We start from the raw sequence: 12261 nt of genomic DNA on the forward strand, positions 1-12261 counted from the left end.
AATAAAAAAAAGTAACTGAAAAATGCTTCTCATGTCTTTGTTGTCTGCAGTCAGCTGGCATATATTGTTCCTCAGAGGCAGCTCCCTATGCCATTTTTCACAGGAACAAACTCCACTTTGGTAGATGTGAAGTGGCACAGTCTTTAATATGAGACAATTGTTCCATTTGTTCGTTTAAATTCTTACTTCACAGACTACCTAAAACCTAGAGGTCTGGGAAAGAATTAGCATTTTAATTGAAATAGCCATTTGGATACAAATTTAAAGTCCTGCTTTGCAAGAACTTTTGAGATGTAAGTTTCTACTTGCTTATTTATCCTTTTTTAATTGTATTTGAGTAATCAAATAGCATGTCTTAAAGTGGAAGAGGCATTTTGTAGCACCAAAAAGATCCTTTTAAGGTCTAGAATCTGACTTGAGGTAGAAAACTTTAAGTGATGTAGCTCTTGCTGACTTCATTGAGAACAAAATACCTGGGATTCTTTCCCCATAGCGGAGTTTCAGCAACTAGCTAGATGATTATGGTGGGTAAATCAAAGGGCATTCAGATTCAAAGACTGGAAAATATTATTGTATTACTAGAGAATTTGCAATTAGTTAGCTGCTGCAAAATTCTGATGAGATCAGTTTTATTGCTTTCTTCCGTAAAGCTATTCATCTGATTTCTGGTGACAGCAATGTGTATGAAGGTCATGCTTTCTCAAAATGCTATTAAGTATAAGATTAGCTTTAATTCTGATTGTCTTCAATAGTATTTTGACATTGTGGAAATGAGATTATTTTCTATTAAATTGAACAACTATAATATGAATGACTTTGTGCCCTTTTTCAGTTCATTTTGTTAATGATAGATACAGGGTGGGGGGATATCTGTTGGGAGGTGCTTGTAGCAGTTGTTAGTTCACTGTACATTTCTTTTCCGTTTAGACAATAGTCTGTCCATGTGACTTCAAAATATCCCACGTTTCTTTCTTTTCTTTAGAGAACAACACTGAGCTGGACTCTTCTGTGTGTGCTCCTGGCAGTATTTCCTTTAATGCCTGTTGTAGGAAGAGAACCAAACATTCCTCTGGTGTAAGGATTTCATCTTGTTCTTTAAACTTTTCATTTCCCTCTTTGATATTCAAAATTTAGGCTGACTTGATATATGCAAGGAACTATATTATTGAAAGCTGGCTGAGACAGGTATTAAAATTCAGAATTTAAATAACTTGATTATAGAGACCTCAGTTATTCACTAATGTGAATGAGAAGAGACTTTCAGTATTCTTGCAGTACTTCAAAGAAAGTCGCATCCATTTGCTCTTTGCATTATTCTGTAATTTCTTGTGGAGGGAAACATTTCTCATAATACCCAAATCTGCAAATTGTACATGAAAATAAAGGTCATTGTTAAAGGAGGAGCTTTGCTGGGGTGCAAACATGGTATATAGCAGTGATGTGAATAAGAACATTGATTCAGAAGCAATTTAACAGAAACTTTCTTAATTTCTCCATCTAATATTGAGTAGTTTGTTTTTGAATAATGTTCTGTAACTAATGAGTTATTCAGGGAAATAGAACAAATAGGGTGACAAGAGTTCTGTCATCTGCTACTCTTTCACTGTGTGGGCATTCTTTTCTATCTGGATGCAATCCAGTTGGTTAGCCTGAAGGAGTTAGACTTTTGGTATCCTTCTAGCTACTGCAGAGAGACCTGAATTGACCTAGGCTGCAGTAGCTCCTTCTGCTCTCTGACAGAGGATGCTGTGCCCCATCAAAACCAGGGTATGTGGTGCCTGATCCTCAGTAAAAAATGGGAAGAGAGCAGCAACATATGATTGCAGTAAAATTATGAGCCCAGATATTTTCCAAATGATTTACATTCTGCCTCAATATTTTTCACCGTAGTTTAAATCTACCCTTCCTATTTGTGTTGCTTGGGAATGTTAGGAATATTCAAGACAGATCTGCAACAGCCATAACACTTGTTCTTGGCTTTATATACCAGTTTTTGCTGGTTCAAACTGAAGTTGTTTTTTTTTTATTCTTTATTACAGCCTAGAAATTCTTTATAACAGCTTAGAAATCAAAATGGAATTAAATTATAAATTACCTTCAAGTCTTCCTCCCTGACATTTCTTTACATTCACCGTACCCTGACTATACATCTTCCTATTTATTCTTCTAATGAAACATTCTACCTCTGAAGCAGCTTGTGTTTGTCTGAGTCTTGTCAAGAGAATTTTGAAGTTGAAAAGATTTGAAGTAACAATGAAAAATATATGTATATGTGATGCTTCAGGATATTGAAGATAAGGAGATGGTGGAATAAAAGATACAACAAGATGAAATTAAAGTACCAGTGAGAAATATGTGCATTTATTAAAGCTGTTCTTGAACAGGGTCACTATAGGTCAGGCCAGGGCCTCTTCAGTGCATTAATAAAACTTGTATGGTGTGAGCAGGAAACTCCTAACTGAACTCAGTAGTAAAAGGAATTGTGCTTGACCAACATGATAACCTTCAAAGTTTAGATGACTGGCTCAGTGAACGTAGTGAATATAGTTATTTATTTCAGCCTCCCTTAACATCCTGCAGGATTGAGTTCAGGAAGTGGTGATCAATGACTCGATGTCTAGGTGGAGTCTGTGACAAGTGTTGTCCCCCAGGGGATGAGTGCTGGGACCAATACTCTTTAATATCTTCAGCAATTACATTGGCAGTGGGGTCAAGTGCACCCTCAGCAAGTTTGTTGACAACACCAATCTGTGAAGTGCAGTCAACACACCAGAGGGATGGGATGCCATCCAGAGGGACCTAGACAGGCTTGAGCTGTGGGCCCAGGTGAACTTCACGAGGTTCATCAAATCCAAATGCAAGATCTGGCACGTGGGTTGAGGCAACCTCCACTGCCAGTACAAACTGGAGGATGAAAGAATTGACCACAGCACTGCCAAAAGAGACCTGGTGGTACTAGTGGATGGGAAGATGGGCATGAGCCAGAAATGTGCCCTTGCAGCCCAGAAAGCCAACCGTATCCTGGGCTGCATTAAAAGAAGCGTGGACAGCAGGGTGAGGGAGGTGATCCTGCCCCACTACTCTGCACTGGTGAGGCCTCACCTGGCGTACTCTAGATGTGGAGTCCTTAGTACAGGATTTGTTGAAGCTCGTTCAGAGGGGAGCCACAAAAATATTGCAAGGGGTGGACCACCTTCCCTACAAGGAGAGACTTGAAAGAGCTGAGGCTGTTCAGCCTGGAGAAGAGAAAGCTCCAAGGTGACCTAATATCAGCCTTTCAGTATCTAAAGAGGAGCTGCAAGAAGTTGGTATAGGCTTGGTTGTTTAGCAGTACAGCATATTAGTTTAAGGTTAAATGCATGAGTTTAGCAAAAGGAATCAATGTTGGATGACAAAAGGAGACAGATACTTCAGCAGGGTCTGTTGTGATAGAACAAGATAGAAATGGTTTCAAGCTTAAAGAGGTAGATTTGGGTTAGATATAAGGAAAAAGTCATTTACAGTGACGGTGGTGTAACAAATTGGAACAGATTGTCCAGAGATGTGGTGGGTGCTCCATCACTGGAGACTTTCAAGGTAAGGCTGTGGATCAGGCCCTGGGCAGCCTGATTAAGCTGTTCATGTTTGTTGTAGGAGAATTGGACTAGATGACCTTCAAAAGTCCCTTCCCTCTAAGGATTCTATGATTCTCAAACAAATGCTAAAAATATACAGGCTAGGTCAGTGGGTAGTGAGATGGATTGTAAACTGGCTGAACTATGAAGTTCAAAGGATTACTGTCAGTGACATGAGTCCAGCTAGAGGCCGGTCAGTAGTGGTGTACACCAAGGGTGAGTTCTGAGACCAATATTAAGTAAAGACTGATTCAAATTCTTGGCATCAGATCAAATGGTATCCATTTAAAAGACAGGAAGAAATGGGCACGAATTTAGGTACCAAAAAAAAAAAAAATCTATTTAAACATTAAGAACTTTTTTACAGTGAGGGTAGTCAAACACTGGAACAGATTGCCCAGACAGGTTGTGGAGTTTGAATTGTTGGAAATATTCAACACCCAACTGGGCCGTTGCCCTGAGCAGCCTGCTGTAGTTGACCATACTTTGAGTTGGACTGGATTGTTCTCTAGAGGTGCCTTCCAATCTCCATTCTGTGACTGAGTAGCCTGCAATTGTGTTCCTATATTGGGTAGATCATTAAATGAAAATTACCTTTGCAATACAGCATGAGCAGACTGATTTTACATATGAAATAGTTGTACATTTTTGTTAAGTCTGAGACAACACCAGGAGTAGAGCAGTCACAAATGGACATTTTGGACAGTAGTCTTTCTGTCCTGAGGCCAAGTGACAAATGGAGGTAATTGAAAATAGCTAAAACTGATGGGTAACAAAGCATGTATGTGTCCATGATGGTGATTTTTGCCACTAGCTTCTGAAAAACACATAGGTGACTCTGGATTTTTTTTTTCAGGAACTGAATGTTAAAGTTTCCTTAATGTATTTTGTCTTGATAACTGCAACAAATTATTTCCTCTTAATGAAGAACACATCTATGAAAAAACCTGATTTGGTACTTTTTGGTTTCATTTCCAATGTTCTTCTTGTTCTTCTGTTTTTATAGAGTAGCAGCTGGTTTGACGACACTTTTGATCTCTTGCTTCTCCTTGGCATCTTTTTCTAGAAGTAAAAATAAATACCAAAGTAAAGAAGATCTGAAAGTATATTTTTATCAGGTAACTTACTACTTTATAGTAATTCTGAATGCTAGTGTTTTAACCTGCAATTTTTGCATACTTTAAGAACCTTTTCCTACCAAAGGAATTCAAGAATAAATCTATTGTTGTTGAATTTTCCCCTTTACTGTTCTCTTCAAGAGGACCATATGCTCATGATATTCATTTTATATATCGTAATAATGTGTTCCCAAAGTTCATACTGTACATATTTATTTGCTTTGGTACATAGAAGTGCATACACATTTTGATAATCTTCTCCAAGGTGGAAATAGATCTGTAGTCAGGGAGTAATACCAGATGCTTCTTGAGCCAACTTCAGAGACAGGAAATTCTGCAAGGCCTGAGATACTTAGATGACAACATTTTACCTGCTTGCTCAGGGAGAAACATCTTCCTTTTTCTCCCAACCTACAAGAAGATCGTAAAGTTCCTCAAATTTCTCCTTAATCAGTGGATATTTTTACAGCAGTGATATCTAATTACTACTCTCTGTTAGATTTTTATTTCAAAAGCTTTCTTAGGAGTGAAAAATAGGGGATTCCTCATTCACTCTGGATGAAGAAAGGATTGGGAAGAAAGAGCATTCAGACTCCAGGAGGGAGAAGAACAATACAGTGGCATTATGGATGTTCATCAGTTAAGATCTTGTTTTATAGTTAAAACATTTGTGATTGCTCTGAATTGTCAAGAATGCAAATGGAAAATGTTTGTCAGAAGACTGGTGTTTTTTCTAGACAACATTATTCTTTTGCTTTCCCTTTAGTTTTTCTTTCGAGTAGGAGTTTTTGGAAGGAGCGGAGAAAATATTCGATTTTGGAGCATCTTGAACTCATGGCATCTTCTCATCAGATAGTATGTAAAGACAGATGATAACTGGGGCACTGATGTCTGTACACATGATCAGGTTCCTGTTTTGCATCTGACGAGAGGTTGCTGAAGGATAATTTTTATGGCACCCACGTATCTATTTGTTGGAGGCTGTCACTGAAAGTTGTGCTTTCCTTTGATACGTTGTTACTGCTTACACTGAAAAATAAGATTGGTTGTTTGATTTCTCTCATGAATGAAAGGATAGTTTACTTTGCTATAGTACTTTCTTCTTTGTGTGCTTCCCTCCTGTCAGTCATTGACTGAAGTAGAAGGAAAAACAAAGCATCCTTTCTGTACATGTAATCATTACAGTATTCCTTGGGATTCCCTTAGCAACTTTGCTAACCTTTTTCGTAGGTTCAACAATGGAGAAGGAATAGCTGGTGGTTCTAGCTTTTCTTCTCAATTTGGCCAAAAAAACCATTCTGATCTGGTCTAACTTCTCTTATCAGGATCCCCTGACTCCTCTTCTATCAAAGCTTTTCCTTTGGTAGTGTCTGTGTGCAAGAACAGTCTTTTGAATCATTTCACTTCATCTCAAATGTTTGCAGCTACTCATTTAAGATGAAATGCATTTTCAAATAATATTTTCCAAAGGCTCAAGTAGTTCTTTCCATTTGCCCGAGTCATTCTACACAAGTTATTTTATAATTGCATCTGACTAAAGATGTTTCCATTTTCAGTTCTCTTTGTATCTCAGTCAGAAAGAGGGAAGCACAGCATTACCTAAGCTTTTTGAAGGATCCTTTCCTCTTCAAAAGACAACTTTCTCCTTTCTTGTCCAAGTGAGCTTCCTTTTCTATCTGAGAACTAGCCAGTAGTGCAGATACTATATCTGGTAAAGAACAAAGTCTGCTCCATTACATTAATTGCTCTCCTTTTGTCAAAAAGAAATGTAAGTAACCAGGAACCCACAGAGTATGAAAAAAAAAAAAAAAAGACAGCTTGTATATAGCTCTCCCCAGTGAAGATAAGTCCCTCAGATTCAGTCCTGAACTGTGTATTTTTGTGTTGGTGTTTCCATGGATGGGACAGAACGTACAACTTGGCAAATGAATATGAACTGCATACCTGTATGGATTTGAGAGTCCACTTACAGGCAACTCAGTAGTTAACTGTCTTTTGTACCTAGAGATTATGGATTTCCTACATTGTCTTAGCCTTACTGAAACAAGTTGTCCCAACAACCAAACATCATGATCAAAAAGTTTTTTTCAGTGAAAGGGTATAAAGAAGGAAGTAAATATAAAGGCTTAACTAACTTAATTATGATTACATTTGCCTTTTGGTTACAAAATTTTCAGTTATGTTTAGACCTACATTTGCAGTTTTGATATATGTCACTGTTTGCTTGAGGCAGAAGATACTAACTACTTCCTTACTTTTTCTGAAAATTGCCAAGTGATTTTCAGGTTTTCTTTTAATATTAAAGCAGGAGTAACATTTTGTTTCTGAATTTCTTTGCTGTGGCAAGGAGAATATTGTTTTTTGATCAATGCCACTTCTGTCTTAAAGAGGGCTTCAGAAATGGTGAAAATGATTATTTTTTTATAATCCATAAACTGGACTGCTGAAGAATTTACTATGTGACTTAATTTTTTCGTTGGAGTTTATCTCTTTGCCAGCAATTTCATAGTTGAAGTCCAGTTTTTGTTGCACTACTGAAAACACTGGCTGATTTATTCTGGACCAAACTGTTATTCCTAGGAGACTTGAGCTTCGTGTAGGTCCAAGGTGGCAGCTGATTAACTTTCTGCTCTAAATTACTTAAAGCCACAGTAGGAATTCACATCCAAACTGTAGAGTTAGAGAACAGAAGTTGTCCAGCAGATGATTCTGGTTCTTATACTATTCTTTTCATGGGTTGCTATTATGTGTGGTGCTTAGGATAGTTGCTGGCAAAGAGGTGCTGATGTCACTCTTGATTTCCTGTTTCTCGCTGAGACCTACAGATAACCATTTCTCAGAGGCCAGCCCTTAGACTGTTCGGGAATAATCTCTGAACTTCAGAGGAGGCATAAAGGGGGAAAGAAGACAGGTTCTTAGCTGGAGATCTCTGCTTACACATCCAAGTTGCTTCCATGCTGCTCCACAACCCTGGAGATGTCTTTGAAGACTGAGAGCAGTTTGGATGTTAGTTGAACTGTTAACACAGAAGTCTCTGAAGCAGATACCAGGACTCTGGCATAGATCTAGCAGAAGTAAATGGAGTTTACTGACATGCTCTGATCACCATGAACCTTAAAAGGCACAAGTTATACTATGGGCGATGACTGCAAGTGCAAAGTGACTTCACCAGCGACTAGGAAATAGTAGGGGATTACCAGAACTGATGACACTAAAAGAAGTTGAAAAGATACGTCAAGGGGGAGTGAGATCTGGACACAATACAGCAGTGATCCCAAATAAGCATCAGAAGTCTACATGGGCCAATTCCCTGAGCTTTCGGAGGTGTACTGCTTTGATCTAGTTTATTAATGTCAGACAAAAATGCAACTTATATATTCTTGAGCCCTGAAATTATACAGAACGAGCAGATACTGAGTACCTCTGAAATTGAGCCGAAAAAGGATCCTGACTGCCGGGCAGGTCTTCTGGGCAGGGTACCGCTAGATGTCAGTGTGTCTGGATGGGAAATGGCTGCTATTCATACGGTAAAAAGTGAAGGCAGTACACATTGTGTAGTTGCTTCTTAGAATGCCATTTTAAAGCACATTTGCAAAGTGCTGCGTGTGCTTGATTTGCCTTTCAGTGAAATTATGAAGTTGTGAACAAATGACAATAACTGAATACTTGGCCCAAACATTTTCTTGAATAATTGTCTACTTACAAAAATAACTGACTGGTAATTTTCTCCCCTCCCCTTTTTTTTTTTTTTTTGGTGCATACTTGATGACTGGTTGACATCTCCTGAATGAGCCCAAAACAAAAACCCGTCCATCTTACTGCTTCTCCAAAGCAGAGGTTTCTGCTTGAGGTGGCTCAGACTATTTCATCTGAGCAATTTGCTAAAGGTGCAGCTTCTTTGTCCTTTAAACTCCACCTCTACTTTGTGCTGCTGCTGTCTCTTCTCCCAAGAACAGTGCAGCCCATGCAAAGCTCTTAACTACGCATTCCCTTCACCCTGTACCTGATCCTGCAGTGAAATCAGAAGTTGTGCTGATTCTTCATGGCTGCCAGTCAAGGACATGCACTCCTTTGTGTACTTCATCGGTTTGGCTTTTTGTTTGGTTTCTTTTATCGCTGTTGCACTTATTTTAATAAAACATTATGGGCAGAAAATAGTAGAAATACTCAACTTGCGCATCAGAGTCTTCCTCAGGGTTCATTGTTCTGTTGATTCAGATGAGGTATTTGTGCAACTGAAAAGCATATTTACACATTTAATATGGAATGGCAGAGATTTCCAGACTAACTGTGTGTTTCTTTGATTTTTTCCTCTTTCTAGATGTTCAATATTGCACTTTCAACGTATGTTGTGAGCAGTACTCATAACAGTCTTAAAAACAAGCAAGGATTGCCTGTATTCAATCAAATTATCAGTTGGACAACTCTAGGTAAACATTTTGCTTCCCAAACTTGTTTTCTGATATTTTATTGTTAGGGGTTGGTTGAGTATCAACGTCTTACTGTTCCACATATTTCTGGATTTCTTAAAGTTTGATAATGTGTTTATTAAGTTTTTTCTCATAAACACATTGGGAAGTTTTCTAAAATTTTACTCCTTTTTAAGGTTGTTATAAAATACTAACAACTGAGTTTACAAGTAGCTTTTTCTTTTGTTTTGAATGTCCTTTTTAGGGTTATAGTAATACAAATGGCCTTTTTGTTTACTTGAAGCCAGATAAGAGTGATCTGAGGTGTTCTACAAACAAACCAGTTAAAACATGGGGACGTGAGGAAAAGAATGTGCTGTATTTCAGTAAAAGCTAAAGCTGCAGCTGACAGCAGAGACCCTTGGGTTACTGGATGTGCTTTTCAGAGCTGACTTAAAAAATGCTTATGAACTAGTAAAATTAGTAGATGTTTGATATCTGTTAGAAGCTAATTATTAAAGAAAAAAATTACAAGTCTGGATTTTTCACTGCTCTTAAATTAAAATGGTAGGATCATTAAACAGAGCAAATGTAATTATCACTGGGGTTATGGTATAAAGTAAAGTAATTCATTTGGTATTTCAGCTGTAAAATAATTTCTATATGGCTTCATTAGCAAATGTTAGGCAGTATTTATCCATGTCTGATCCAAAATGTGGGAATTGTTTTAGACCAAAAAGTTACCCTTTAAAGTTTGAAAACAATAGTTTTCTAGAAGTCAGGACTTATACTTTAGGTGTAGCTTAATGGAAGAATTATGACTCTTGTTCTCTAGTTGCTGGACGTATATTGTGTATATTCCTGTACTGGTGACATTGCTTTAACTTAATCAAATCCTGTCAATTCTAGAAGTCTTACTTCTGCTTAAGCAAACAAATTCAAGACCGATACAACTGATTGTGATCACTGTTTGTGTGGGGAATACTCTTCGTAATGTAGCTTTGTTTTCCTTCCATCCTCCTTTTCTTTGTAGCCTACTAAGTTAAGTGCTTGTCTCTGTATGGACGAATTCCTTGCAGTTTTAAAGTCAGTGACATCAATGATATCCTGATGTCTAGAGTTATAAGGAAAAAGTATATCAGAAATTCTCTTTGCTGATGATGGTGTTTCTATGACAAAAATAAAGCTAAAATAAGGTAAACTGTGTACCTTCTTTGCTGCCATGATGGTATTGAATATTTTAGCAAAATTTTTCAGACTGGAAGTAATCTTTTCAAGTGGATATGATATTCAAGGTAGGAGCCTTATGCATTTCTTGAAGTTGCTTTACATAATTAAACACAAAACTAAGCAGGTAAAAAGCTAGGGCATCCGATGGAATGTCCTCAGTACTCCTAGTGAAGAGAGATTCCTTTCATAAGCACAACAAGCGGTTGCATAACCACAACAAGCATCTGCCTTGTCATTAGCATCCACCATAAATGTGATATAATGCCTGCATTAGAAATAGTTTGGCCAGCAGGAGCAGGGAGTTAGTCATCCCCCTGTACTCAGCACTGGTGAGGCTGCACCTTGAGTACTGTGTTTAGTTTTGGGCTCCTCACTATGAGAAAGACATTGAGGCCCTGGAGCGTGCCCAGAAAAGGGCAACGAAACTGGTGAGGGGTCTGGAGCACAGGTCTTATGAGGAGTGGCTGAGGGAGCTGGGATTGTTTATCTGGAGAAAAGGAGGCTCAGAGGAGACCTTATTGCATTCTACAACTTCCTGAAGGGAGGTTGTGATGAGGAGGGGTTTGGCCTCTCCACCAAGTATCAAACAGGACCTGAGAAAAAGGCTGCAAGTTGTACCAGAGGAGGTTTAGGTTAGACATAAGGAAGAACTTTTTCTTTCAGAGAGTGGTCCGGCACTGGAATGGCTGCCCAGGGAGGTGGTGGAGTCGCCGTCCCTAGCAGTGTTCAAGAGGCGTCTGGATGAGGAGCTGTGAGGTTTGGTTTAGTGCTTGTGGTAGCAGTGGTAGTGGGAGGACGGTTGGACTAGATGATCTTGACAGTCATTTCCAACCTTGGGATTCTATGATTCTACAATTCTATAATGAGAAATAAGGCACCAAGATCTACTGTAGCTTTCCCAAGATTGGTGACACCATAAATGGTCAAATGTCTATTCATCTTTTGGCTTACTTGTGGAAGAACAGTACTGTTGCTTATTAAGCTGTCATTTTGCCCCTCTCTATTTATACAACCAGAAATACAGTTATTGTATTTATTCATGATAATGATAAGCTAGATATTTCTGAGATTTTCTAACAAATTGTTATCTCCTCTTCAGATAGCCATTCTGATGAATATGAAACCTACCATATTTTAAAAAATAATAATTTTAGACCTAAATTAAAATTTTAAAGAAAGACTGCTTTGGGAGGAATCAGGCAAATTATTCATGTGTGTGCCTACGAGCCTGAAAAAAGGACCTGCTGGCTTCAGCTGTTAGGCTGTATGGTTGTTGCAGTCTCTGTATGGTAACCACAAACATACAGAGGTAAACCCAGGAGGCACAGAGTGATTCCAGCTACTTCCATGTTCTTCAGAACCTTCTTTTTAGTGTTACAAAATGTTTCTAAATCAATATACGTTATGTTTTAAAGTTTTCATCAGCATACCATAGCATCTAGCCAAGTTTTGGGGAATTTCACATTATAATTGTACAAGGAATGCGTACTGAGACTTTATAGGTCAGCCAGAAATGTGCAAGTCTTTTGATGGTTAATATTTCATGTGTCATATCAAAGTTGGAAAGGCTAATTATCATCTGCTACACAAACATCTGTTTTCATCTGTGATTGTATACAGAGAGCGATGCACATCTGATGCATTGAGCGTCATTCACAAGAGTCTAGTTGCCACACTGAATTTCTTTCCAGCTACTCTGGCTTGCAGTGAGTGTCCCTGGAGTTCCTCCTTAAGCTGGGCCTTCTCTAAGCACGGAAAGCTACAAGTGATGCTAGAAGGCTGAAGCACTGTTGAGATGAAGTCCCTTATTCTGTAATTGTAGCAGTGGCCAAGGCTAAAAGCCAGGAAATTAAATGAAGGTTGCAGAAACTGCCTTATTACTCTTTCATA

At 38.4% G+C, this 12261-nt stretch overlaps 1 protein-coding gene across 9 annotated transcripts in view; it reads left to right on the forward strand.

Moving 5' to 3' along the window:
- The window catches only part of PIGN (phosphatidylinositol glycan anchor biosynthesis class N), a 112668-nt gene that overhangs the window by 65045 nt on the left and 35362 nt on the right, over positions 1-12261 (forward strand). For all 9 annotated transcript variants that reach the window (XR_016465033.1, XM_090137039.1, XM_031589254.2 and 6 more), the window contains 3 exons: positions 983-1074; positions 4621-4732; positions 9054-9162. Coding sequence is in view for 8 of the 9 variants with exons in the window: in XM_090137039.1 (XP_089993165.1) it covers positions 983-1074; positions 4621-4732; positions 9054-9162 (313 nt within the window). In the remaining variant the exon portion in view is untranslated. The remainder of the gene's footprint in view (positions 1-982; positions 1075-4620; positions 4733-9053; positions 9163-12261) is intronic.

Source organism: Phasianus colchicus, chromosome 3, assembly GCF_987193195.1.
Source record: "Phasianus colchicus chromosome 3, bPhaCol1.hap1.1, whole genome shotgun sequence".
NCBI lineage: Eukaryota > Metazoa > Chordata > Aves > Galliformes > Phasianidae > Phasianus > Phasianus colchicus.